The following is a 25,075-nucleotide window of genomic DNA, read 5'->3' as shown; positions in this document are numbered from 1 at the left end:
GCGCCTGGCCTGTGGGGCATGCTTTCTAATGTGCCGACTGTGGGACGTGCTTTCTAACGTGCTGGAAAGGCCAAGGTGATGCTTTGAAAATATAAATGATGCGAAATCACTTCCCAGCTCAAAACCCTGCAGTCTTCCAGTTTCACTTAGAAGGAAATCTCACTCTTCCCCTCAGCCTGCAGGAACGCCCCTGTGGCCTCTGCCCACCTGGCTGACTTCTTAAACATTTTACTGAAATACCCACACACTTAGAAAGAGTGGGTGCGTCGTGCCTAAGCGTACGGTGCAGGGGCTTTTCGCGGGTGGGACATTGCCAGCATGTAACTAGCATCTTTCCTCTCCCCCACCGCCTCACCCAGGGTAACCACTCACGTGACACAACGTAACAAGTATTCCTGCTGCTTTCACATGACAGGGCCTCCACAGACAGGGCCCCCCAGAGCTCCCCGGTGGATGGAATTCGCCCTCTCTCCGTGCCTGGCACTTTCCTGAGATCCCATTCTTTACCTACATGGCACTTACTCAGCTGAGATTACATATGTATTTGTTTGTCGACCGCACTGCTGTCTGTTTTCCCCTCTAAACTGGAGGCACCAGAGCTCTCCTGAGGACAGGGCCCCATCCTTCCCCTGCAGCACTAGAGTCCAGCAGAGTGCTGGGCACACTCTGAGCCGTCAGTAAACACTGAGCGAGTGAATGAGTGGAGTGTACAAGATTATCTGTGAACAATGTTCAGTAACTCACATGAAATATATCCATTTCTTGTGTGTACAAGGTTATCTGTGAACAATGTTCAGTAACTCACATGAAATATATCCATTTCTTGTGTGTACAAGGTTATCTGTGAACAATGTTCAGTAACTAACATGAAATATATCCATTTCTTGTTCCTTTTCCCCAGGGGACTGTCAAACAACTCCTCCTTTTTTCGGAGACTGAGGGGAATCCCTGCTTCTTGGACATCTGTGGGAATTTCCTGGTTGTAGGGACAGACTTGGCTCACTTTAAAAGCTTTGATCTTTCCCGAAGGTAAATTTTTTTTCCAAATAGAAGTGTGAACATTTTTTTAGTCAGGAGACAGTGTGATGGGTAGAAAGTGAGTTAGAAGCCAGAAGACTCCTTAGGTGCCCATTTTAACACCGACATGCCACTTGTGCTCTGGAATGCCTCATGTTGGGGCTCAGTTCCTGGCCTTTGCCTGGTGGTAGAGCCGTGTCGGGGAGAGGAGGCTTGAATAGTTGAAGCACAGGGAGTGGTGAGGGTGGGGAAGCTTCTATATGATGAGTGCATGACATTGTACATTTGTTGGAAATCATAGTGCTTTATGGTGCAAAGTGTGAACCTTAATGTATACAAATGTTTAAAAAATCATTCAGGCTGGGCAGGGTAGCTCACACCTGTATTTCCAGCACTTTGGGAGGCCAAGGCGAGAAGACTGCTTGAGCCCAGGAGTTTGAGACCAACCTGGGCAACATAGCAAAACCCTGTCTCTACAAAAACTTTTAAAAATTAGCTGAGCATGGTGGCATGTACCTGTAGTCCCACCTGTTTGGGAGGCTGAGGTGGGAGGATTGCTTGAGCCTCAGAGATCGAGGTTGCGGTGAGCTGTGGTTGTGCCACTGCACTCCAGCCTGGGCCACAGAGTGAGACCCTGTCTCAAAAAAAATCACTTAGAATGTTAGAGGACCCCAGGATGGAACACAGAAGATAACAAAACAGTCTCACTGTGTTACCAAATGTATGAAACAGCTTCACTAAAGGGTGTGGGGGGAAAGTGCTGACCTAAGTGGCTCTGGGAGTGAGGGGAGGCCCTGGCGAGCACTTAGGCCGAAGGAACTGCACAGGAGCTTGGCTCTCTAGTGGAGAATTCTGCTCCCCACAGGGGCTGGGGTGAGCAACGCTGATCCTGTGATGCGTGTGCACTGGAATTGGACAGCTGAGCAAATGGAGGGTAGATGGCAGGAGCCTGGCATCGCGTGGTGGGAGTGGGAGTTACAGATTAGCAAGTGGAGGGACTAGAATAAGCCCTGGGAGAGTAGATCAGAGGTAGAGGTGTCAGCATGAACAAATCCCTGGCTTCATGTAGGTAGGGATGACTCCATACACAGAATCGTAGGTCTGTATCAATGTACCCGTTGGTACACACATATTTCCTCGCTCTGTCAGCTGAGAGGGCCTAGAAGCAACAACCCTGTCCCAGCAGGCACACCTGGTGCCCAGACCTTGGTTTCTACCACCATCCTCCAATAAAGGAGCTATGGATCCTTGGAGAGATGCTGACTCTAGGACCAGGACAGGAAATGTACAAATGAGCTGGCAGCATCTGTGCTACCCGAAAGTGAGGAAGCGCTAAAAACAAAGCAAACCAAAAAACCTCATAAAGATGGCAGGGTGGGGGTCACAGAGACACAGAACCCACCAAAAGAGGTCCTAATAGCTGAAGCTGGAATAATTGGAGCAACAAAATAAATAAAGCAGGCCAGATGCGGTGGCTCATGCCTGTAGTCCCAGCATTTTATTTATTTATTATTATTTTTTTTTCTGGGTGGCCCATTTGATCCTGCAAGTCCCAGCACATTGGGAGGCCAAGAGAGGTGGATTGCTTAGGCCCAGGAGTTCAAGACCAGCCTGGGCAGCATGGTGAAACCCAATTTCTAAAAAAAAAAAAAAAATTAGCCAGGCATGGTGGCTTGCATCTGTAGTACCAGTTACTCAGGTGGCTGAGGCAGGAGGATCACTTGAGCCCAGGAGGTCAAGGCTGCAGTGAGCCAAGATCACACCACTGCACTACAGCCTGGGCGACAGAGTGAGAGACCCTGTCTCAGAGAGAGAGAGGGAGAGAGAAAAGGAAGGGGAGGGGAGGGAGTGGAGGGGAGTGGAGGGAAAAGACAAAAAGAGAGAAAGAAAGAAAAAGAAAGGGAAGGAAGGGAGGGAGGGAGGAAAGAAGGAAGGAGAGAAGGGAAGGGAGGGGAGGGAAGGGAAGAGGGAGGGAGGAAGGAAGGAAAGAAGCTTGAATTATATACCAAAGTAAAAAAATGACTATGTGTGAGTCCGAATGATATGAGTAAGTCAATAAATAGGGGAGAAGAGACAGATGTCCCATAGAAAAGAATTCCACGGCCGAGCGCGGTGGCTCACGCCTGTAATCCCAGCACTTTGGGAGGTCAAGGAGATCGAGACCATCTTGGCTAACACGGTGAAACCCCGTCTCTACTAAAAATACAAAAATAAATTAGCCGGGCGCGGTGGCGGGCGCCTGTAGTCCCAGCTACTGGGGAGGCTGAGGCCGGAGAATGGCGTGAACCCGGGAGGCGGAGCTTGCCGTGAGCCAAGATGGCGCCACTGCACTCCAGCCTGGACGACAGAGCGAGACTCCGTCTCAAAAAAAAAAAAAAAAGCTACCACTACATACTTTGTATCGATTATGTCAGCAACAAACTAGAAACAGCTAAATGTCACTGGCAGGGGACGAGTTAAATAGCTCAGTGTGTCCCTATGACGGGAAACTGTGCAGCTGTCACAGCGGGCGATGAAGCAGTCCCCACGTGCTATGAAAAATCGCGGCAACAGAGCATAAGGCACAAACTCCAGGTATAGAACGGCGTACAGCAGCGTTGTTTTGGTTTTTTTTCGTTTTTTGTTTTTGAGATGGAGTCTCACTCTGTCGCCCAGGCTGGAGTGCAGTGTCATGATCTCGGTTCACTGCAACCTCCGCCTCCTGGGTTCAACCCTCAAGTAATCTGCCTGCCTCACCCTCCCAAAGTGCTGGGATTACAGGTGTGAGCCACTACGCCTGGCCTAGAACAGCATTTTTAATAAGCTACTTGAACAAGAGGAAGGGGACGAAGCACTCATAATCGTCTTTGTTCGTAAGAGTACCTGAGGTGGAAGAACTCACCCTGTGTTTTGCGTTTGCCCCCCCTCATGGTGCACACGCGCCACCCAGGGTGAGAAGCAGCCTAAGAGCTGTGCAGCACTCATCTGGTGAACAGAGGTTTCAGGGTGGGCGGAGAATTGGGAACTGGGCCTCTGGCGGGCACTGAGGTCCCTCTTCCTCCCTGCAGAGAGGCCAAAGCACACTGTAGCTGCAGGAGCCTGGCGGAGCTGGTCCCTGGGGTGGGGGGCATCGCTTCTCTGCGGTGCAGCAGCAGCGGGAGCACCATCAGCATCCTCCCCAGCAAGGTGAGGCCACCCCTCGTCCACTCGCCCACCCCTCGTCCACTCGCCCACCCCTCGTCCACTCGTCCACTCCGCCTCCTCACCTCTGTCCTCCCAGGCCAGGCCTCCTGCCTGCTCGTGCCTCTCTCCTCCTGTGCAAGTCTTCCTGTCCTGTGTTCTGTTCAGCCCCACTCTCCTTCCCCTCCTCTCCCCGGGTCTCTCCCTCCCACCTTCTCCGGGAACCTCCCCAGCATGGTCCTCACCCAGCCTCTGTTCCTCCCCAACCTGCCGTCTTCTGTCCCCTGCCTTTCTCCAAGTCCTCCTTCATGGAAACAGTCGATTCCTTGTCGGAGAGTTGCTCACTTCCCTTCATCCCTGCCTTCTTCATCCCACTCAGTTTTCTTTGGCACGCGAGGAGGCACAGGACTGTTGGAGAGCCCTCAGGCGTCTCACTCAGAGAGGCAGGGTGATGTTGGTGTGCAGAGGGCCGGCGGCAGCCACATGGAAGGGTCTGGCAGGGGTGGCAGGGCATGGCAGCGCTGTTTGGAGCCGGTTGGTTCCTTCCCTTCCGCTGGTGCCGGTTCCCTTGTTCATTCGCTCGTTCACGGGCCGTGACTGATCTCCTGCCGTGGGCCAGACGCTTTGCTAGGCACCACGGACACAGAAGTGCTCAGGTGAGCGCAAGGACCCCGCCCACTGCCTGTGGATGAGCAGGGAAGGAGGCATGTGTGCTTGGAGGGTGTGGAACTGCACAGCATTGCGCTACTGTGGAGCTCGGGCCAGGCCTGCTGAGGGTGTGACGGCGCAGCCAAGGTTGGGGCGAGAGTGAGCGGGTGAGGACTGGTGGGGACAGCAGAGGGCAGAGGGCAGAGGCCGGCATTGGCAAAGCCTGTCCTCATCGAGGGTCTGCACTCGTGGTGAAGGGCAGGGCCAAGGCTGACGCAGGTGGGACTTCACCTCAGGGCAGAAGGATGAGGATAATGTCAATATCATCTTTCTAGAGGGTTCTTTCTAGAAGATGGATCAAGGGGTCGGTGGGTACAGATGCCTACTTGGTCCCCGTGGCAGCCACTGGAGGGCTCGAGCAGCCGCAGTGGGGCTTGACGATGGACTGGCCGAGGGGTAGGGCAGGACAGGGCTGCAGAAGGCGTTTCTAACCTTTGCAGCCAGGTGGGAAAGGAAACTGGGTGAGGAGATGTTTGCTGCAAAGGTGGATGAGCAGAAGGGCAGGTGCCTGGGAGGCAGCCAGTGGGCAGTCCCACACCTGGTCAGAAGGGAGGGCCAGGCCTTGCAGGCGGAGCTCAAGGGACAGGCGAGAGGATGTCCCCAAGGAGGAAAAACAGTGGCCACTGTGGCCCTGAGAACCTAGATGGGGCCTGGGAAGCCAGGTGAGCAGGTGCCGCCAGGGAGGTGGGGCCACTGGGAGAAGGAGGCAGCCAGGAGCCTCAAAAAGGTCGAGGGTGCATTCTGAGGGGTTAACACTGACGGGAAGACCCAAAAGAGAGAGAAAGCACAGGGTCCCAGAGGTGCCATGGGGGAGAACACGGGGCTGGGAGGAGGCAGGGACTGGCAGAAGGGGCCTACTTGACCATGGCAGAAGGAAACAGTGGAAAAGTTCAGCTGTAATAAAGGAGTTTCAGCTGAGAACGGTTATCCTGCACCTGCAATCCCAGCTGCTGGGGAGGCTGAGGTGGGAGAATCACCTGAGCCCGGGAGGCGGAGGCTGCAGTGAGCTAAGATGGCACCACTGCACTCCATCCTGGGCAACAGAGCGAGACCCTGTCTCAAAAAACACCAAAACCAACAAATTATGAATATTGAAAGCATGCTAGTCCTTGGAAGCTGAGTGGCCTGTGGACTTGGTGACACTGGGTGTGTTTCTCTTGACATGTGCTGTGTCAGCCCCCTAGCACAGCCCACAAACCCGCTGGTCTGGGCAGGCGCCGTGAGCTTTCTGGTTTTCTCTTCTCCTAGGCTGACAACAGCCCTGATTCCAAAATCTGCTTCTACGATGTTGAAATGGACACAGTGACCGTCTTTGACTTCAAGACTGGACAAATTGATCGGAGAGAGACGCTGTCCTTTAATGAGCAAGAGACTAATAAGTAAGATTGTGGTTCAGGAGGATTTTGTTGGAAAAAATGATGTTCAGTTACTTCTCAGCTTCTGGGCGGGTTGTTGCTAAGTTAATGCGCCAGCCTTCAAAAGGCCCCAGCAGGCACCAGTAGGAAAAAGAAAGAGGAAAACAGAAGAACACTCTGGCAGTGGGTAGATTTGAATTCTTAGTCTCTGTCCTTCAGGTGGAAGGTTCTGGAGTTAGCTGAGTGGAAACTGGAACTTCTGGAAGGGTTCTGGCCGGGAATCTGTAGAAGTGGCCCATGAGTCACTGCAGGGAGAGAAATGTGGTGACCTCAGACCCATCCGCGTCTCTCATGTAGGGGGGCATTTGCCTGTTTAAAGAATGTACTTCTAGGGAGAACAATCGTCTGTCTTCACTATATCTGGAGTTCCTTCGTTTGGAGAACTTTGAGTGCTGATGATAGTTCACTCACAGTTCATGGTTGATTCTGCACAAAGTGAGGCACAAAAGCAAAGTGGGCCACGGAGCTGAGCCCGCCCAGCCTGCGTGAGCCAGGCCTGCAGGACAGGAAGGCAGGACGGGCACCCTGGGGCCTGCATATGCTCACAGAGGAGCAGAGCAGTTACAAGGCTGGGCTCGGGGGTGGTTTTCTCTCTTTTTTTCCCTCCTCCATTACTTGACCACCATCAGACACACCCCTTCTGTCCAGCCCCCCTGGATTCCCCCTGCCTCTCCCATACACCTTCCGCCTCAGATCCAGTTCTGGAACCTTCTTTCACCTGGTGGCCTCATTTCATCCCTCTGCCGGTGACTTCCTGTGGAACTCTCCATCTTCACAGCTCACCGAGTGCAGGCCCCATTCTCCCACCTCAGACAATGATGCCTGACTCGGCCAAGTGCCAGCTCTCCCCCTGCTGCCACTGTTCTTGGGCCGCTCCTCGAACCCTTCCTCTAGTCCCCACTGCCCGTCACCCAGGTCCGCAGCGTTTCTCATGCCAAAATGTCTTTTCATTCATGCTTTTCCTTCTCGACTCTGCGCCTGCCGTGTGTGGCTTCCCCTGGGAGCTGTGGGAGCCTCTGAGTTCCTTTCTGCATTCGAATCTTGCCCCCTTCCTTCTGTCCGTTCCCGTCCCGTACCAGGCCGGTCTCACCTCACGGGAACCAGCTTGTGTCCCCGGGCCCTCTGGGCCTCAGAGCTGCCTTGTCTGGAGCATGGCACTCGCCCCTCTGCCCTGCTTTCTGCTCTGCTCTGCACTGGTGCCGAACGTGGCTGTGAGGGCACCTCCATTGCTGGGTGCAGCGGCTTACTAGGGGATCTTCATGTCCTGCAGCACTGGGTCCTGTCCTTCTTCAGCAGCCATGGGTCGTGCTGCCCGGCAGGGTCCCACTCTGCAGCCTGGGTTCGTGACACCCTGGGGGCGGCGAATGAGGCTCATAGCCCTCCTCACCTTGGGCACCTGCTCTCTCGAAACCTTGTGTGTCGTCTGCCGGCACATCATTGTGTTTCCCCACAGCATTTTGTTGAGTTCTGGACCCATCCAACATAGAACTTTAGAGATGGGAGGGACCTGGGTCCAAGGGGCAGCACGGCACAGGGACCGGTGGGGACAAGGAACCCGGCATGACCACAGAGCCAAAGCCTCGACCCCGCCCAGCAGGGGGTGCCATCCCACCTCGAGGTTGGCCTGCTGGTCCTGGAAAAGGAAAAGGGTCCCTTTTGCTTTGGGGATTCTTCTGGGCCCCCATAAGGCCTCCAGAATCAAAGCCTCATCTTTCTGTGGTTCTTTCAAACTGGGCTTTGCTCGGATCCTTAGCCCAGTTGTTAAAATCTGAGAACACGTTCCAGTAGGGCGCATGGCAGTGAGACCCCAAAGGTTCTCCCAGAGCTGAGCGCGTGGACACCATGGTCTGGGACAGCACCTGGAGGCCTCGGGAATGTGTGTGGGAGGGAGACTGGTAGCAGGAGTGCCCGCCCTGGGGTTGAAACGGGTCTTCCTTTGTCTTTTAGGAGCCACCTCTTTGTGGATGAGGGACTGAAAAATTATGTTCCCGTGAACCACTTCTGGGACCAGAGCGAGCCCCGGCTGTTTGTATGCGAAGCCGTGCAGGAGACGCCGCGCTCCCAGCCTCAGTCTGCAAACGGGCAGCCCCAAGATGGGCGCGCTGGCCCTGCGGTACGCTCTGCCTGTTGTATTTGAGTTTAGACACACTCAGTGGCCATTTGACAGACTTAAGATCTTCATGGGCTGGGCACGGTGGCTCACGCCTGTGATTCCAGAACTGTGGGAGGCCAAGGCGGGAGGGAACGCTTGAGCCCAGGAGTTCGAGACCAGCCTGGGCAATATATTGAGACCCTCGTCTCTAAAAAAGAATAATAATAAGAATTAATAAAAAAAATCTTGTTAGCATGGGGTCTGGGAAAGGGGTCCTGAAAATTCGTTCACGTGGAGTAGAGCATCTGCCTTACAGCTCCCACTGACGGCAGCGTCACTGTAACCTCAATGCCACCTCTATGGATTTGCCATTGCTAGGTCTGTTTTGAGCTATGCAGAAAAGCTACGGTGTGTGGTGTCTCCTCTTTGAGGTTTATGCCCATGGGCCAGCTCCACACTTACTGTCTGGTCTGACCTGAATGGCATTTTTTTGGTTCTCTTGTCTCAACTGCTACATGTGATTCTCTCTCTAGGAAAGAAATCTTTTGTTTGTTAGTTTTGTTTGTTTTTTGAGTCTCTCTCTGTTGCCCAGGTTGGAGTGCAGTGGTGCAATCTCAGCTCACTGCAACCTCCGCCTCCCGGGCGGAGTGAGCCGGGATCGCGCCACTGCCCTCCAGCCTGGGTTACAGAGTGAGACTCTGTCTCAAAAGAAAAAAAAAAAGTTATCTGCAGTCATTGTTGATACCCTGAGTTCAGAAGCAAATCCACCCTTGGTTCTCAGGCGCTGAGCGGGAGGACACTTCCAGGTGGTATCTCCACCACCAGAGCGGGGAGGGGAAGACACTACCCGAGGCGCCACTTCAAGATACAGGCTGTGGGGGTGACCCAGGCAGTCGGGAGGACGGGCGGGCTGGCACCTGGGGAAGATGGAGACGTGGCAGGGAGGTAGGGCCGTCTCCTGGCAGTTTGATCCTAGGGCTCTTTGTCTGCTCTGTGATGATGCGCCCTTGTCTGAACTCACACCAGGTAGCAAGGAAAGGCTTTGCCTTCCCTTCTCCTCTTCTGGTTTCCTGTCCAGAGCAGCTGCAGGTATGGGCGCATGTCCTGGTGTTGCTTGTTCTGCTTCTGTGCAACGGACCCGCAGAGCATGTGGTTTCTGTGCTGCGTGTTCCCTGTTCCTTGAAAGCAGGGTCGGGGCTCTTTGTTGGTGGTGCCACTGTTGATTTTTTTTTCTTCTTTTTTTTTGAGACGGAGTCCTGCTCTGTCACCCAGGCTGGAGTGCACTGGCATGATCTCGGCTCACTGCAACCTCTGCCTCCCGGGTTCAAGCGATCCTCCTGCCTCAGACTACTGAGTAGCTGGGACTACAGGTGCCTACCACCACGCCTGGCTAATTTTTGTATTTTTAGTAGAGACGGGGTTTCATCACGTTGGCCAGGCTGGTCTCAAACTCCTGACCTCGTGATCCGCCCACCTCAGCCTCCCAAAGTGCTGGGATTACAGGCGTGAGCCACTGTGCCCAGCCTGCTACTGTTGATTTTTAAATCAGAGTAAAGCCGCCAAAGAGGGAGAACTTTTAAACCATGAAAGCTCTTTTGAGTTGCAGTCACCAATTCAGGGTGGGAATGATGAGCCTTTGCTGCAAGAAAATCAGTCACTTGGGAGAGTCCAGTGGTCGCAAGCTGGACGAGGTGCGTCCTTCCAGTAGGCGTGTTGGTTTTTCCCAAGTGGAGCAGATAAAAGGTGGTGTAATCAAAGCAAAGCACCCGACCCCACCATGACGCAGTGTGTAGCAACGACCCCACTGTGACGCAGTGTGTGTAGCAAAATGGCACTCATACCCCAGAAATTTATGTAAGTTAAAAAAAACAGAACAGTACTTTTCTTTCTCTCCCAGGCAGATGTTTTGATCCTGTCCTTCTTCATTTCCGAAGAGCACGGCTTCCTGCTTCATGAGAGCTTCCCCCGGCCTGCCGCCTCCCACAGTCTCCTGGGGATGGAAGTGCCTTATTACTACTTCACAAGAAAGGTACGAAGCCACGACATCCGCACAGGTGTCTTCTGATCTCTCCCCTTGCCTGGCTGGGCTCTTGCAAGCATCCCAGGGAGCTGAAATGTGAGTTAGCCCTCATGGCTCTGCCAGGCTTCCCTCTCCGTAGACAGCGTCAGCCATCCAGTCTCACTTGTCGCCTGAAATTCCAGCAAACACTGCGGTCTGTCTGGGGAGAATTGGAAGTGGTTTTGCTCTCAGGATAGAGAGAACTCGTGCTAATGAGTGCTGTCTCCGGGTGAAGGAGCTCTCAGGCAGGACTCAGGACTCTGCACCCTTCCCCCTTGCCTTTTCCCCGAATGCTGAACACCTTTTTAGCTTTTCTGTCTTTCTAAAATTCTAGCTGCCTTCTTAAAATTACGCATTTCTATATTGACTGTAGGGATCTTAGGAACTACAAAGAATGAAGTAAAGACCCAAACAGTACAAATCTCCATAATCCCAGCCTGGAGGCAGCCACTGTGGGCAAGCTGGTGGCTCCTTTCAGTAGAGTTCTGGCTTCTGGACACCCGTCCGTGTGAGACTCATGCATGGACGTGTTTTTAAGTTACTGAGAGAATGGGATCGTCATCAGTACACACACCCCAGTAGGTTCTTTTGAACAAGTTATTTACTTCTCTGCGACTTGGTCCCCGTGTCTCCAAGGTCCCTTTTGGACCTGAAACAGTCATTCTCTGCTTCTGAGAGGGTGTGCTGATCAAAGGATCTGCAGCTTCTCTGCAGAACAGCAGCCCACGTGTGCCCCACGAGCATTCTGAGACCCGGTGGAGTGCCTGGCTCTGAGAGAGCTGCTCCCCTCGCTTCACTGACCTGTTGTTCTCAGCCTCTGGGAGCATCCCGAGTCACGTGTGGGGATTTTTCAGAGAGGAGCCTGGCTGACCTAAGGCTCAGACTCAGGTTCCAGCTGGCGCCGGCCTGTGAGCCCCACAGGGGTTCTGCAGGCGGGAGGCAGGGGGCCACCAGCTTCCACCTTTCGGGACCTAGGATGCCACCAGCTGCTGCTGCTTTTATTTCTGTGAAACATGGAAGCTTCTCTCCTGTTACACACTCCATCAGCAAACAACACGCACAGAGTCTTCCCTGCCTCTTCCTGTTTACTGTCAAATCAGAGGAAGGACTAAACCGTGTAGACTCGGACCTGGATTGCTTTTGAATTTCCACATGCAGTGGCTTATCAGTGTTAAGAATGAACTCTGTACTTTTCTAATTTTCTTCAGTAAGCCTGTGTTACTTTTATAACCCAAGGTGGGTCGAGGGAGCATTTAAACTGGGACAGAGGGAGCGTAGACCCCAGAGGGACATTCCAAGAAGGGGAAGGACAGGCAGCCCTGCATGGCCACAGAAGCCAACACAGATGCTAGTGCACCAGCAGCCACCACGGTGGACCGCGGGTGCACCGGCTCCACACACACCCCTGAGCTGGCGTTCACCTTCATAGGACCTGGCATAAAGGACACGGTGGTGGTGGGGTGGGGCACTGCCTAACTTGTGACAATGACGTGACCAGGTGTGTGCTGGCCTCTGGTCCTCAGGCTCTGCTGGAACCTTGTGTGCGGTGATGAATTAACAGCATTCACACAAACGCGAACCTGGGTGCGGTTGGCGGCCATGTTCCTGGTCACCGTGTAGAGCCAGGCTGCGCAGCCAGCAGAGGCTGGCGTGGTGCTGGTTTATGTGTCACACTGTTCCCTGCGGTGGAGGCAGTCTGGCTTCATGAAGACTGGGAAAGCATCGTGTGATTTGCCAAATCGAGGGCTCCCTGCTCTGTCAATGCGCGTTTCCTTAATTCCCGTATTTTAATAGACAAGTGTCACCAGATTGGCATTCCTCCGAATTTCATGCTGGCTTTACGTTTCTTATGTGCTTTAATTTCTCTTTTATTTCAGAACTCAAAGCATTAACAATGTTTTACATTATTTCTGTTGAGTTTTTCCCCATTAATTTTGCATGGTGGCGTTTGTGTCTTGCGCACACTCATGCATCTGTTCTTTTCTCTCTCGTTTCTCACCTTCCCGCATGCGTCCATTCCTCATAGTTGTTGTTCCAGAGAGCAGGCGTGTATGACGCAGTCGTAAGTACAGACGCCCAGGTCGTGTGTCATTTGCTTCACCGGGTTGTTTTCCTGAGATCCTTTTCCTCCCTTATTTTCAGTACAATTGTCTGTGCACCGATACTTTCTGCTTACCTTGCATGTTCGCTTTACCGAGGTCTATTGGAAGCCTGAGACACTCAGTGTCAGCTCTCTTTATTTGAGCAGGATGCCTCTCACCTAGCAAAGCTCATCAGGAGCCAGCTGTGGTCATGGCTGGGACATGTGACACAGCAGCTCTTTCCTCTGCTGTGTGGGACACAGGAAGTACTTAGTTTACCTACATTTGCAATAGAGGGAGTTTTCGTAACTCAGCCATTCAAGTCTAGTGAGGACTAGCCATGACGTCTTTTGTCCGTTAACGCTGCCCTTGTTCACATTTTCAAACGGCTCGGCCTAGTTTCTCCGAGGTAGGAGGGTGGATCCGGGTCCAGCAGCTCTTAGGACCCTGCCTCTGCACCGTGTGACTGGTCAGCTGTGACGTGGGATAGACAGTCCCTCCCTCACAGAGCTGTGAGCAGGACATGGTGAATAATGAGAATTCCCATTCACACAGCGAACTGGGTACCATTCTGTCCACACCAAGCTGACATTGTTATCAGAGGTCAGGGCGCTTCCTTGCAGTTTGTTAAACCAGAGCAGGCAGGAATTCCCTGTTGTTTTTGTGCGTGTACGTTTTCTGACAGTTTCCACTGAATGCAGAAGCAGTCCAAACCCTTCAGCACTCAGCACCCTGCAGATGGGCCCCAGTCACATCCATCCTCAGGCCCTCCACTCCATCGCCTCTCTGCAGGGCCTCGGGGCCTTTGCTTATGCTCTGCACTGTGCCAAGAAGGGCCTCCCCATCACAACTGGGTCTGACAAATCCCCCAGATTTCTTTGAGACCCAGGCCAAGTGCCGTCTCGCCCATGAGGCCTACTCACCGGGGCTGCAAGTCAGCTTCTGCAGGAGCAGTGAGCTGATGGGAGCGCAGCTGGGGAGGCAGGTGGCTGGAGTCACCCTTCAGGAAGTCACAGAATAGCAGATACAAGACCAGGGAAGCCTGACCCCAGAAGGCTGCGTCGTGATCCGTTTCACACAGGGGAGTGCGTGTGCTCTCAGAGAAACGGGATCCAGATGAGGGGCAGGGCTAGAGCCCAGAGAGAGCGTGCAGAGTGCCTGCCCCACGGAGGAAGGGACCCATGATTAAAGACGAGGCAAACAGTTGGAGGGGCTCGTGGAGGGGCAGTGGTCCCTCGGGAGCACCGATTTCCAGGAACTGGGTGTAAGAAGATGCCCAGGTGAGGATGGGCCTCCAGCAAGCCATAGCAGTGTGCTCCCACACTGGGCCCACAGCCGCGTCCCTCCCTGTGCCATGCGGGGCCTCACTGCCCAGGCTGAGGGCTCACCTGAAAAATACCCGTAGAGGGTACACAGCCAGTCCAGGTTATTGTTCTGGAAAATTCTACCTGAAATCATGCTCCTGTTACTTAATTTTAAGAGAGTTTAAAAAACAAATTCATGCACGGGCAGCCTTTGCTTACCCATTATCTGAAGCCAGAGCCAAAAGCTCTGACCATTGCCAGTGACCCTAAAAGTTTTCAGGGCCTCTGGCAGGGACTGGGCCTGTTGCTAAATATCTGTGTCTGTCTGCAGAGGGATTTCTCCCCCATAATGGAGCTAAATCTAGAGGACGAGATCTGGGTGAGGGCTTCAGCTCTACATATGAATTAACAAACACATGGGTCCTTTGTCATTTAGCCCGAAGAAGCAGACAGAGAAGACGAGGTGGAGCCTGGGTGCCACCACATCCCTCAGATGGTGTCCAGGAGACCCCTGCGAGACTTTGTGGGGCTGGAGGACTGCGACAAGGCCACCCGGGACGCCATGCTCCACTTCAGCTTCTTTGTCACCATAGGAGACATGGACGAAGCCTTCAAATCCATCAAGCTCATCAAAAGGTGAGGATCCCGACCACTGGGATGTCGGGAGATAGCGCGTGCTCACGGCTCTTTCCTTTCTCCGTTTGCCTTCTTGGTTCGCCTGTTGAAATATTTGACTCCTCATGACTGCGTCATGGTGTATTTCATGGTCTTCCCACTCGATGAAATGCTGCCCAGCTTGCAGGTGCCACGTGGGAAGCTCTCAGCCTCTGTGGTGCTGGGAGCCTCTCGGGCTGTTTAGCTGCTTCCTAGTGGAAAGTTCTGCTGTTCCTAAACATCTATAATACCCATCCCTCTGGGAATAATTGCTCCTAAACAGAAGTTTGGACAAGTAAACACTAAAAACAACCAGGTGGAAACACAATTAAAAATGCTCTAAAAGAGGGTGTCAATCAAGGGCTGTCTGCAAGCACCTTTTTCTCCATTCCTGAGAGAATCTAGAAATTCTTTCATCTTCACAAGAGCATTTCACAGATTTTAATGTCCAAAGGGTAGAAAATCGAAGAATGAAACTAAAGAGGTAAAAGGAGGGTGTGGCCTTAGGTTGCCTGGAGCAAGCCCTCCCTCAACGTGCAGTGATGATGCCTGTCACACAGGTGTCCGAGAGGGTGCAGGACCCCGGCCCACTGTCGTCCTTCTGAAGCAGCATGGCCAATCCTTCATTCCCCGTGCCGGGCCTTCCACACTAGCTGTGCAGATGAGCTCTTTCCGGTTTGCACATGCACCAGACAGGCTGAGCAGCACCGCCTGGCCCCTCTGGATTACTTTGACTTAATATAAAGGTAGTCGCAGACCATAATTGACCCTGTGGCCAGTTTAAACCTTCAATGTGGCCGGGCGCGGTGGCTCACGCCTTTAATCCCAGCACTTTGGGAGGCTGAGGTGGGTGGATCACCTGAGGTCGGGAGTTCGAGACCAGCCTGACCAACATGGAGAACCCCCCCCCCCCATCTCTACTAAAAATACAAAAACTAGCCAGGCAGTCGTGGTGCGTTCCTGAAGTCCCAGCTACTCAGAAGGCTGAGGTGGGAGAATTGCTTGAACCCGGGAGGTGGAGGTTGCCGTGAGCCAAGATCACGCCACTGCACTCCAGCCTGGGTGACAGAGTGAGACTCCGTCCAAAAGAAAACAAAACAAAACAAAAAACAATTATTTTCATCCTGCTCTGGTTTAAAAATTCCTTGTCATAAAAAAGTTGAGCAGGGGAAGATGAAAGTCAACTATCCCTGCTAGTGTGTACTGTGGACGTGAATCTGGTATTTCTACGCTGTGTGCTGAGTGTGTCATAGACAGTCAGTCCGTAAATGCTTTCCAGTCTTTAGCAGTTGAAGACCAATTCCTGGAGCAATACGGGCCTCAAAATCCAAACTGATCCCCTCAACTCGCTAGAAGGCCAGAAGCAGCCAAACTAAAGATTTATATTAGCAGTGGGTGGCCTGATGGCCCGGCCCCGACCGTACACGTCACAGCAGTTTCTCCTTCCGGCCGATGCCAGCAGGGCATGAGGTCAGGCAGTGCCGCACCCAGGCAGAGGAGGCGCCAGGCCAGGCACCAGGACTGTGGTTGCAGCGCTGGTTGTAGTGTGGCCAGGCAGCCTTGGGTTCTGGGTTCTGGGCGGGGGCGTGGGCTGGTTTTGACCCCTCAGATGTAGATGTTAGATGTTTTCTGCCCAACTCAAGGACTCAACTCAACAACCCCAAACGGGGTTGTTTGGACCCAGTGCAGCATCATGCAGGCATTTTGTAGCCCACCAAGCATTTCGCTAAAGATAGGCTGAAGGTTTTTTGTTTTTGTTTTTTGTTTTGAGACGGAGTCTTGCTCTGTCACCCAGGCTGGAGTGCAATGGCACAATCTCGGCTCACTGCAACCTCCACCTCCCGGGTTCAAGCAATTTTCCTGCCTCAGCCTCCCGAGTAGCTGGGACTACAGGCACCCACCACCACGCCTGGCTAATTTTTTTTTTGGATTTTTAGTAGAGACAGGGTTTCACTATGTTGGCCAGGCTGCTCTCGAACTCCTGACCTCATGATCTGCCCGCCTCAGCCTCCCAAAGTGCTGGGATTACAGGTGTGAGCCACCGCGCCCAGGCTGGCTGAAGGTTTTTAAGCAAATAGACCTCATCCCTTTTATTCTACTAGTTGTTGATCAGAGAGTCTGTAAGGACTTGGGCTTCTGAGACTTGGTTGAACAGAAGTGTGGATAAGAGTGTGTATGCCTACGGGGTCTCTGAAAAGGTCTTTCTGACCCTTAGTGTGAGCCCCCAAAAAATCACAAAAAAGTGGATCAAATGTTTTTCAGCCATGTCGCAGTATAGATGGATAGAACACAAGTTATAGACAGAGTTCAGAGGCTTGCATTTATTTAACTTAGGAAAGGAATCAAGCAAAACAGACACGAACACGATTCTGTCTGAAACCATCACTAACCGGCTATAGATTCTGACTCACTCAAGGAATATTGTGGATATTTTAAGAAGATTTTCCTGGTTTTCTGCCTTACCAAAGTGTAAGATATGGCTGGGGTGCCCCTCTCAGCAGATGCAGAATAAATTAATCCCAAAGCACAGCGGAGCGCAGGGCGGCCTCGCGCCACCTAACCTGTGTCTCAGCTTCCAGCTTCCACCCCGAAGCGCGTGTGACCGTGGAGCCGCGTTGCGCTAACCAGGAAAGCTGGAGGCAGAACGAGGTTGGCCGACGACACATACAGACATATGACCGACATAACAGTAAACGCACACGCGTCTCGCACGCATGGCGCAGAGGTCACCCAGACTCATCCCGTGCCTCTGCACGAGCAGGGGAAGTGACTTGGTGGTGGAGTCCCTTGGTTTCTAGGCTGTTCCATGATAGCAGGTGTGCGTCGATGGAGTGCTGAGAAGGGCGACTCAGCATGGTGACTCCACGTAGTCATTGTCCAGCCCACGGCGAAAGCGCGCCGTCAGGGAGCGGCTGATGACAATCACCCGGGGGGCCATGCAGTCCTCCCTCTTGTGGAGAATGTTCCAGATGAGCATGGCTGCCGCCAGCGTGGCCAGAAGGCAGGCGCCAATGTTCAGGTAGCAGGACCAGGACAGGTTGGTGTATGGGCCAATTCTGTAGAAAGTCACCAGCCCGATGACCAGGACAAAACCTGCAGATGAGAGAAGGGTCGAGAGGCCTTGTCTGAGAGGAAGGCGGGTTCCACTCCTTCCCCAGCCCTCTGTCCTAGAGCGGGTTCCTGCTTTACCCTTCCCCAGCCCCCTGTCCTAGAGCGGGTTCCAGCCTGCTTTACCCTTCCCCAGCCCCCTGTCCTAGAGCGGGTTCCTGCTTTACCCTTCCCCAGCCCCCTGTCCTAGAGCGGGTTCCTGCTTTATCCTTCCCCAGCCCCCCGTCCTAGAGCGGGTTCCACTCCTTCCCCAGCCCCCTGTCCTAGAGCGGGTTCCTGCTTTACCCTTCCCCAGCCCCCTGTCCTAGAGCGGGTTCCTGCTTTATCCTTCCCCAGCCCCCTGTCCTAGAGCGGGTTCCTGCTTTATCCTTCCCCAGCCCCCTGTCCTAGAGCGGGTTCCTGCTTTATCCTTCCCCAGCCCCCTGTCCTAGAGCGGGTTCCTGCTTTATCCTTCCCCAGCCCCCTGTCCTAGAGCGGGTTCCTGCTTTATCCTTCCCCAGCCCCCTGTCCTAGAGCGGGTTCCTGCTTTATCCTTCCCCAGCCCCCCGTCCTAGAGCGGGTTCCTGCTTTACCCTTCCCCAGCCCCCTGTCCTAGAGCGGGTTCCAGCCTGCTTTACCCTTCCCCAGCCCCCTGTCCTAGAGCGGGTTCCTGCTTTACCCTTCCCCAGCCCCCTGTCCTAGAGCGGGTTCCTGCTTTATCCTTCCCCAGCCCCCTGTCCTAGAGCGGGTTCCACTCCTTCCCCAGCCCCCTGTCCTAGAGCGGGTTCCTGCTTTACCCTTCCCCAGCCCCCTGTCCTAGAGCGGGTTCCTGCTTTATCCTTCCCCAGCCCCCCGTCCTAGAGCGGGTTCCTGCTTTACCCTTCCCCAGCCCCCTGTCCTAGAGCGGGTTCCAGCCTGCTTTACCCTTCCCCAGCCCCCTGTCCTAGAGCGGGTTCCTGCTTTACCCTTCCCCAGCCCCCTGTCCTAGAGCGGGTTCCTGCTTTACCCTTCCCCAGCCCCCTGTCCTAGAGCGGGTTCCTGCTTTATCCTTCCCCAGCCCCCTGTCCTAGAGCGGGTTCCTGCTTTATCCTTCCCCAGCCCCCTGTCCTAGAGCGGGTTCCTGCTTTATCCTTCCCCAGCCCCCTGTCCTAGAGCGGGTTCCTGCTTTATCCTTCCCCAGCCCCCTGTCCTAGAGCGGGTTCCACTCCTTCCCCAGCCCCCTGTCCTAGAGCGGGTTCCTGCTTTACCCTTCCCCAGCCCCCTGTCCTAGAGCGGGTTCCAGCCTGCTTTACCCTTCCCCAGCCCCCTGTCCTAGAGCGGGTTCCTGCTTTACCCTTCCCCAGCCCCCTGTCCTAGAGCGGGTTCCTGCTTTATCCTTCCCCAGCCCCCTGTCCTAGAGCGGGTTCCACTCCTTCCCCAGCCCTCTGTCCTAGAGCGGGTTCCTGCTTTACCCTTCCCCAGCCCCCCGTCCTAGAGCGGGTTCCTGCTTTATCCTTCCCCAGCCCCCTGTCCTAGAGCGGGTTCCACTCCTTCCCCAGCCCCCTGTCCTAGAGCGGGTTCCTGCTTTACCCTTCCCCAGCCCCCTGTCCTAGAGCGGGTTCCAGCCTGCTTTACCCTTCCCCAGCCCCCTGTCCTAGAGCGGGTTCCTGCTTTACCCTTCCCCAGCCCCCTGTCCTAGAGCGGGTTCCTGCTTTATCCTTCCCCAGCCCCCTGTCCTAGAGCGGGTTCCACTCCTTCCCCAGCCCTCTGTCCTAGAGCGGGTTCCTGCTTTACCCTTCCCCAGCCCCCTGTCCTAGAGCGGGTTCCTGCTTTACCCTTCCCCAGCCCCCTGTCCTAGAGCGGGTTCCTGCTTTACCCTTCCCCAGCCCCCTGTCCTAGAGCGGGTTCCTGCTTTATCCTTCCCCAGCCCCCTGTCCTAGAGCGGGTTCCACTCCTTCCCCAGCCCCCTGTCCTAGAGCGGGTTCCTGCTTTATCCTTCCCCAGCCCTCTGTCCTAGAGCGGGTTCCTGCTTTATCCTTCCCCAGCCCCCCGTCCTAGAGCGGGTTCCACTCCTTCCCCAGCCCCCTGTCCTAGAGCGGGTTCCTGCTTTATCCTTCCCCAGCCCCCTGTCCTAGAGCGGGTTCCACTCCTTCCCCAGCCCCCTGTCCTAGAGCGGGTTCCTGCTTTATCCTTCCCCAGCCCCCTGTCCTAGAGCGGGTTCCTGCTTTACCCTTCCCCAGCCCCCCGTCCTAGAGCGGGTTCCTGCTTTACCCTTCCCCAGCCCCCCGTCCTAGAGCGGGTTCCTGCTTTACCCTTCCCCAGCCCCCTGTCCTAGAGCGGGTTCCTGCTTTATCCTTCCCCAGCCCCCTGTCCTAGAGCGGGTTCCTGCTTTACCCTTCCCCAGCCCCCCGTCCTAGAGCGGGTTCCTGCTTTACCCTTCCCCAGCCCCCTGTCCTAGAGCGGGTTCCTGCTTTATCCTTCCCCAGCCCCCTGTCCTAGAGCGGGTTCCTGCTTTATCCTTCCCCAGCCCCCCGTCCTAGAGCGGGTTCCTGCTTTATCCTTCCCCAGCCCCCTGTCCTAGAGCGGGTTCCTGCTTTACCCTTCCCCAGCCCCCTGTCCTAGAGCGGGTTCCTGCTTTATCCTTCCCCAGCCCCCCGTCCTAGAGCGGGTTCCTGCTTTATCCTTCCCCAGCCCCCTGTCCTAGAGCGGGTTCCTGCTTTACCCTTCCCCAGCCCTCTGTCCTAGAGCGGGTTCCTGCTTTATCCTTCCCCAGCCCCCTGTCCTAGAGCGGGTTCCTGCTTTACCCTTCCCCAGCCCCCTGTCCTAGAGCGGGTTCCTGCTTTACCCTTCCCCAGCCCCCTGTCCTAGAGCGGGTTCCTGCTTTACCCTTCCCCAGCCCCCTGTCCTAGAGCGGGTTCCTGCTTTATCCTTCCCCAGCCCCCTGTCCTAGAGCGGGTTCCTGCTTTACCCTTCCCCAGCCCCCTGTCCTAGAGCGGGTTCCTGCTTTATCCTTCCCCAGCCCCCTGTCCTAGAGCGGGTTCCTGCTTTATCCTTCCCCAGCCCCCTGTCCTAGAGCGGGTTCCTGCTTTATCCTTCCCCAGCCCCCTGTCCTAGAGCGGGTTCCTGCTTTATCCTTCCCCAGCCCCCTGTCCTAGAGCGGGTTCCTGCTTTATCCTTCCCCAGCCCCCTGTCCTAGAGCGGGTTCCTGCTTTATCCTTCCCCAGCCCCCTGTCCTAGAGCGGGTTCCTGCTTTACCCTTCCCCAGCCCCCTGTCCTAGAGCGGGTTCCTGCTTTATCCTTCCCCAGCCCCCCGTCCTAGAGCGGGTTCCTGCTTTATCCTTCCCCAGCCCCCTGTCCTAGAGCGGGTTCCTGCTTTATCCTTCCCCAGCCCCCTGTCCTAGAGCGGGTTCCTGCTTTATCCTTCCCCAGCCCCCCGTCCTAGAGCGGGTTCCACTCCTTCCCCAGCCCCCTGTCCTAGAGCGGGTTCCTGCTTTACCCTTCCCCAGCCCCCTGTCCTAGAGCGGGTTCCTGCTTTACCCTTCCCCAGCCCCCTGTCCTAGAGCGGGTTCCAGCCTGCTTTACCCTTCCCCAGCCCCCTGTCCTAGAGCGGGTTCCTGCTTTACCCTTCCCCAGCCCCCTGTCCTAGAGCGGGTTCCTGCTTTATCCTTCCCCAGCCCCCTGTCCTAGAGCGGGTTCCACTCCTTCCCCAGCCCTCTGTCCTAGAGCGGGTTCCTGCTTTACCCTTCCCCAGCCCCCCGTCCTAGAGCGGGTTCCTGCTTTATCCTTCCCCAGCCCCCTGTCCTAGAGCGGGTTCCTGCTTTACCCTTCCCCAGCCCCCTGTCCTAGAGCGGGTTCCTGCTTTACCCTTCCCCAGCCCCCTGTCCTAGAGCGGGTTCCTGCTTTATCCTTCCCCAGCCCCCTGTCCTAGAGCGGGTTCCTGCTTTATCCTTCCCCAGCCCCCCGTCCTAGAGCGGGTTCCTGCTTTATCCTTCCCCAGCCCCCTGTCCTAGAGCGGGTTCCACTCCTTCCCCAGCCCCCTGTCCTAGAGCGGGTTCCTGCTTTATCCTTCCCCAGCCCCCTGTCCTAGAGCGGGTTCCACTCCTTCCCCAGCCCCCTGTCCTAGAGCGGGTTCCTGCTTTATCCTTCCCCAGCCCTCTGTCCTAGAGCGGGTTCCTGCTTTACCCTTCCCCAGCCCCCTGTCCTAGAGCGGGTTCCTGCTTTATCCTTCCCCAGCCCCCCGTCCTAGAGCGGGTTCCTGCTTTATCCTTCCCCAGCCCCCTGTCCTAGAGCGGGTTCCTGCTTTACCCTTCCCCAGCCCCCTGTCCTAGAGCGGGTTCCACTCCTTCCCCAGCCCCCTGTCCTAGAGCGGGTTCCTGCTTTATCCTTCCCCAGCCCCCCGTCCTAGAGCGGGTTCCTGCTTTACCCTTCCCCAGCCCCCTGTCCTAGAGCGGGTTCCTGCTTTACCCTTCCCCAGCCCCCTGTCCTAGAGCGGGTTCCTGCTTTACCCTTCCCCAGCCCCCTGTCCTAGAGCGGGTTCCTCCTTTATCCTTCCCCAGCCCCCCGTCCTAGAGCGGGTTCCTGCTTTACCCTTCCCCAGCCCCCTGTCCTAGAGCGGGTTCCTCCTTTATCCTTCCCCAGCCCCCCGTCCTAGAGCGGGTTCCTGCTTTACCCTTCCCCAGCCCCCTGTCCTAGAGCGGGTTCCTGCTTTACCCTTCCCCAGCCCCCCGTCCTAGAGCGGGTTCCTGCTTTATCCTTCCCCAGCCCCCTGTCCTAGAGCGGGTTCCTGCTTTACCCTTCCCCAGCCCCCTGTCCTAGAGCGGGTTCCTGCTTTATCCTTCCCCAGCCCCCCGTCCTAGAGCGGGTTCCTGCTTTATCCTTCCCCAGCCCCCCGTCCTAGAGCGGGTTCCTGCTTTATCCTTCCCCAGCCCCCTGTCCTAGAGCGGGTTCCTGCTTTATCCTTCCCCAGCCCCCTGTCCTAGAGCGGGTTCCTGCTTTATCCTTCCCCAGCCCCCCGTCCTAGAGCGGGTTCCTGCTTTACCCTTCCCCAGCCCCCTGTCCTAGAGCGGGTTCCTGCTTTATCCTTCCCCAGCCCCCCGTCCTAGAGCGGGTTCCTGCTTTATCCTTCCCCAGCCCCCCGTCCTAGAGCGGGTTCCTGCTTTACCCTTCCCCAGCCCCCTGTCCTAGAGCGGGTTCCTGCTTTACCCTTCCCCAGCCCCCTGTCCTAGAGCGGGTTCCTGCTTTACCCTTCCCCAGCCCCCTGTCCTAGAGCGGGTTCCTGCTTTATCCTTCCCCAGCCCCCCGTCCTAGAGCGGGTTCCTGCTTTATCCTTCCCCAGCCCCCTGTCCTAGAGCGGGTTCCTGCTTTACCCTTCCCCAGCCCTCTGTCCTAGAGCGGGTTCCTGCTTTATCCTTCCCCAGCCCCCTGTCCTAGAGCGGGTTCCTGCTTTACCCTTCCCCAGCCCCCTGTCCTAGAGCGGGTTCCTGCTTTACCCTTCCCCAGCCCCCTGTCCTAGAGCGGGTTCCTGCTTTACCCTTCCCCAGCCCCCTGTCCTAGAGCGGGTTCCTGCTTTATCCTTCCCCAGCCCCCTGTCCTAGAGCGGGTTCCTGCTTTACCCTTCCCCAGCCCCCTGTCCTAGAGCGGGTTCCTGCTTTATCCTTCCCCAGCCCTCTGTCCTAGAGCGGGTTCCTGCTTTATCCTTCCCCAGCCCCCTGTCCTAGAGCGGGTTCCTGCTTTATCCTTCCCCAGCCCCCTGTCCTAGAGCGGGTTCCTGCTTTACCCTTCCCCAGCCCCCTGTCCTAGAGCGGGTTCCTGCTTTATCCTTCCCCAGCCCCCCGTCCTAGAGCGGGTTCCTGCTTTATCCTTCCCCAGCCCCCTGTCCTAGAGCGGGTTCCTGCTTTACCCTTCCCCAGCCCTCTGTCCTAGAGCGGGTTCCTGCTTTATCCTTCCCCAGCCCCCTGTCCTAGAGCGGGTTCCTGCTTTACCCTTCCCCAGCCCCCTGTCCTAGAGCGGGTTCCTGCTTTACCCTTCCCCAGCCCCCTGTCCTAGAGCGGGTTCCTGCTTTACCCTTCCCCAGCCCCCTGTCCTAGAGCGGGTTCCTGCTTTATCCTTCCCCAGCCCCCTGTCCTAGAGCGGGTTCCTGCTTTACCCTTCCCCAGCCCTCTGTCCTAGAGCGGGTTCCTGCTTTATCCTTCCCCAGCCCCCTGTCCTAGAGCGGGTTCCTGCTTTACCCTTCCCCAGCCCCCTGTCCTAGAGCGGGTTCCTGCTTTATCCTTCCCCAGCCCCCTGTCCTAGAGCGGGTTCCTGCTTTACCCTTCCCCAGCCCCCTGTCCTAGAGCGGGTTCCTGCTTTATCCTTCCCCAGCCCCCCGTCCTAGAGCGGGTTCCTGCTTTATCCTTCCCCAGCCCCCCGTCCTAGAGCGGGTTCCTGCTTTATCCTTCCCCAGCCCCCTGTCCTAGAGCGGGTTCCTGCTTTACCCTTCCCCAGCCCTCTGTCCTAGAGCGGGTTCCTGCTTTACCCTTCCCCAGCCCCCTGTCCTAGAGCGGGTTCCTGCCTGCTTTATCCTTCCCCAGCCCCCTGTCCTAGAGCGGGTTCCTGCTTTACCCTTCCCCAGCCCTCTGTCCTAGAGCGGGTTCCTGCTTTATCCTTCCCCAGCCCCCTGTCCTAGAGCGGGTTCCTGCTTTATCCTTCCCCAGCCCCCTGTCCTAGAGCGGGTTCCTGCTTTACCCTTCCCCAGCCCTCTGTCCTAGAGCGGGTTCCTGCTTTACCCTTCCCCAGCCCCCTGTCCTAGAGCGGGTTCCTGCTTTACCCTTCCCCAGCCCCCTGTCCTAGAGCAGGTTCCTGCTTTACGGGGCGGCTGCCCTGGTGTTGAGCCACCTTGTATTAGCCCTTCTGTGGCTCTTAGGACTTCAGGCTCTGGCGGCTGTGGAGGGGTGGTATGTGTCTGCTTAATTCTGTCCTGGCGTGCTGCTCCTGGGGCCTGGCCAGGCGGCAGGCCTTTTCTTCAGGTCAGCACTGATGCTTGCAACACCAACTTGGGGGGGCCTTTCCTAGCCCCCCAGACTCAGCAGTAATTTTGTGTTAAATCCATCTCTGACTTTTGTAAATGCTTAATTCATTCAAAGAAAAGACTTTTCTAAGTCTTATCTGGAAACAGGTCAGTTTGGTGCTCATCGCGCCCAGAGCTATGCTTCTGACAGTTTTCTTGCTCTTGGCCTTTGCTTTGGGAACTCCAGATGGCCTGGAGTCTGCGGCTCAGGCAGGGCGGAGATGGGGCCAGGGCCTTGTCTAGGGCTCCTTGGCTATATCTGGTGTCTTCCCTCACTTCCGAGTCAGTGCTTCTCGTTCTAGACCCTCCCTCCTCCCTGGCAGATTTTCCTTCCATGCTTTCCCCTCTCTTTCCAGAGCCTGAAACCAGAGAAGGAGAGGTGGGCCGTGAGCAACCCTTGGTTGGCGCAGCTTGTTCCCATCTAGTTAGTCGCTGATACTACAGTTTCACTTACAGTTTTATCTTTGAGGAGCTC

At 55.7% G+C, this 25,075-nt stretch overlaps 2 protein-coding genes across 14 annotated transcripts in view; one reads left to right on the top strand and one right to left on the bottom strand.

The window, feature by feature from the left end:
- Window positions 1-25,075, top strand: part of IFT140 (intraflagellar transport 140) — a 104,699-nt gene that overhangs the window by 37,582 nt on the left and 42,042 nt on the right. For 5 of the 13 annotated variants that reach the window (XM_034939588.3, XM_034939590.3, XM_034939589.3 and 2 more), the window contains 7 exons: window positions 902-1,029; window positions 4,065-4,182; window positions 6,133-6,263; window positions 8,247-8,412; window positions 9,418-9,480; window positions 10,289-10,420; window positions 14,272-14,471. In XM_034939588.3, coding sequence (XP_034795479.3) covers window positions 902-1,029; window positions 4,065-4,182; window positions 6,133-6,263; window positions 8,247-8,412; window positions 9,418-9,480; window positions 10,289-10,420; window positions 14,272-14,471 — 938 coding nt within the window. The remainder of the gene's footprint in view (window positions 1-901; window positions 1,030-4,064; window positions 4,183-6,132; window positions 6,264-8,246; window positions 8,413-9,417; window positions 9,481-10,288; window positions 10,421-14,271; window positions 14,472-25,075) is intronic. The other 8 variants (XM_008959752.6, XM_034939591.3, XM_055100613.2 and 5 more) reach the window with 3 other exon arrangements.
- Window positions 16,796-25,075, bottom strand: part of TMEM204 (transmembrane protein 204) — a 28,048-nt gene continuing 19,768 nt past the window's right edge. Inside the window, exon 3 of the mRNA XM_003807617.5 lies at window positions 16,796-17,582. Coding sequence (XP_003807665.1) covers window positions 17,338-17,582 — 245 coding nt within the window. The 3' untranslated portion in view covers window positions 16,796-17,337. The remainder of the gene's footprint in view (window positions 17,583-25,075) is intronic.

This window comes from Pan paniscus, chromosome 18 (genome assembly GCF_029289425.2).
Source record: "Pan paniscus chromosome 18, NHGRI_mPanPan1-v2.0_pri, whole genome shotgun sequence".
Classification (NCBI taxonomy): Eukaryota; Metazoa; Chordata; class Mammalia; order Primates; family Hominidae; genus Pan; species Pan paniscus.
The sequence above is the reverse complement of the archived record's forward strand: the minus strand, read 5'-3'. Positions and strand labels throughout refer to the sequence as shown.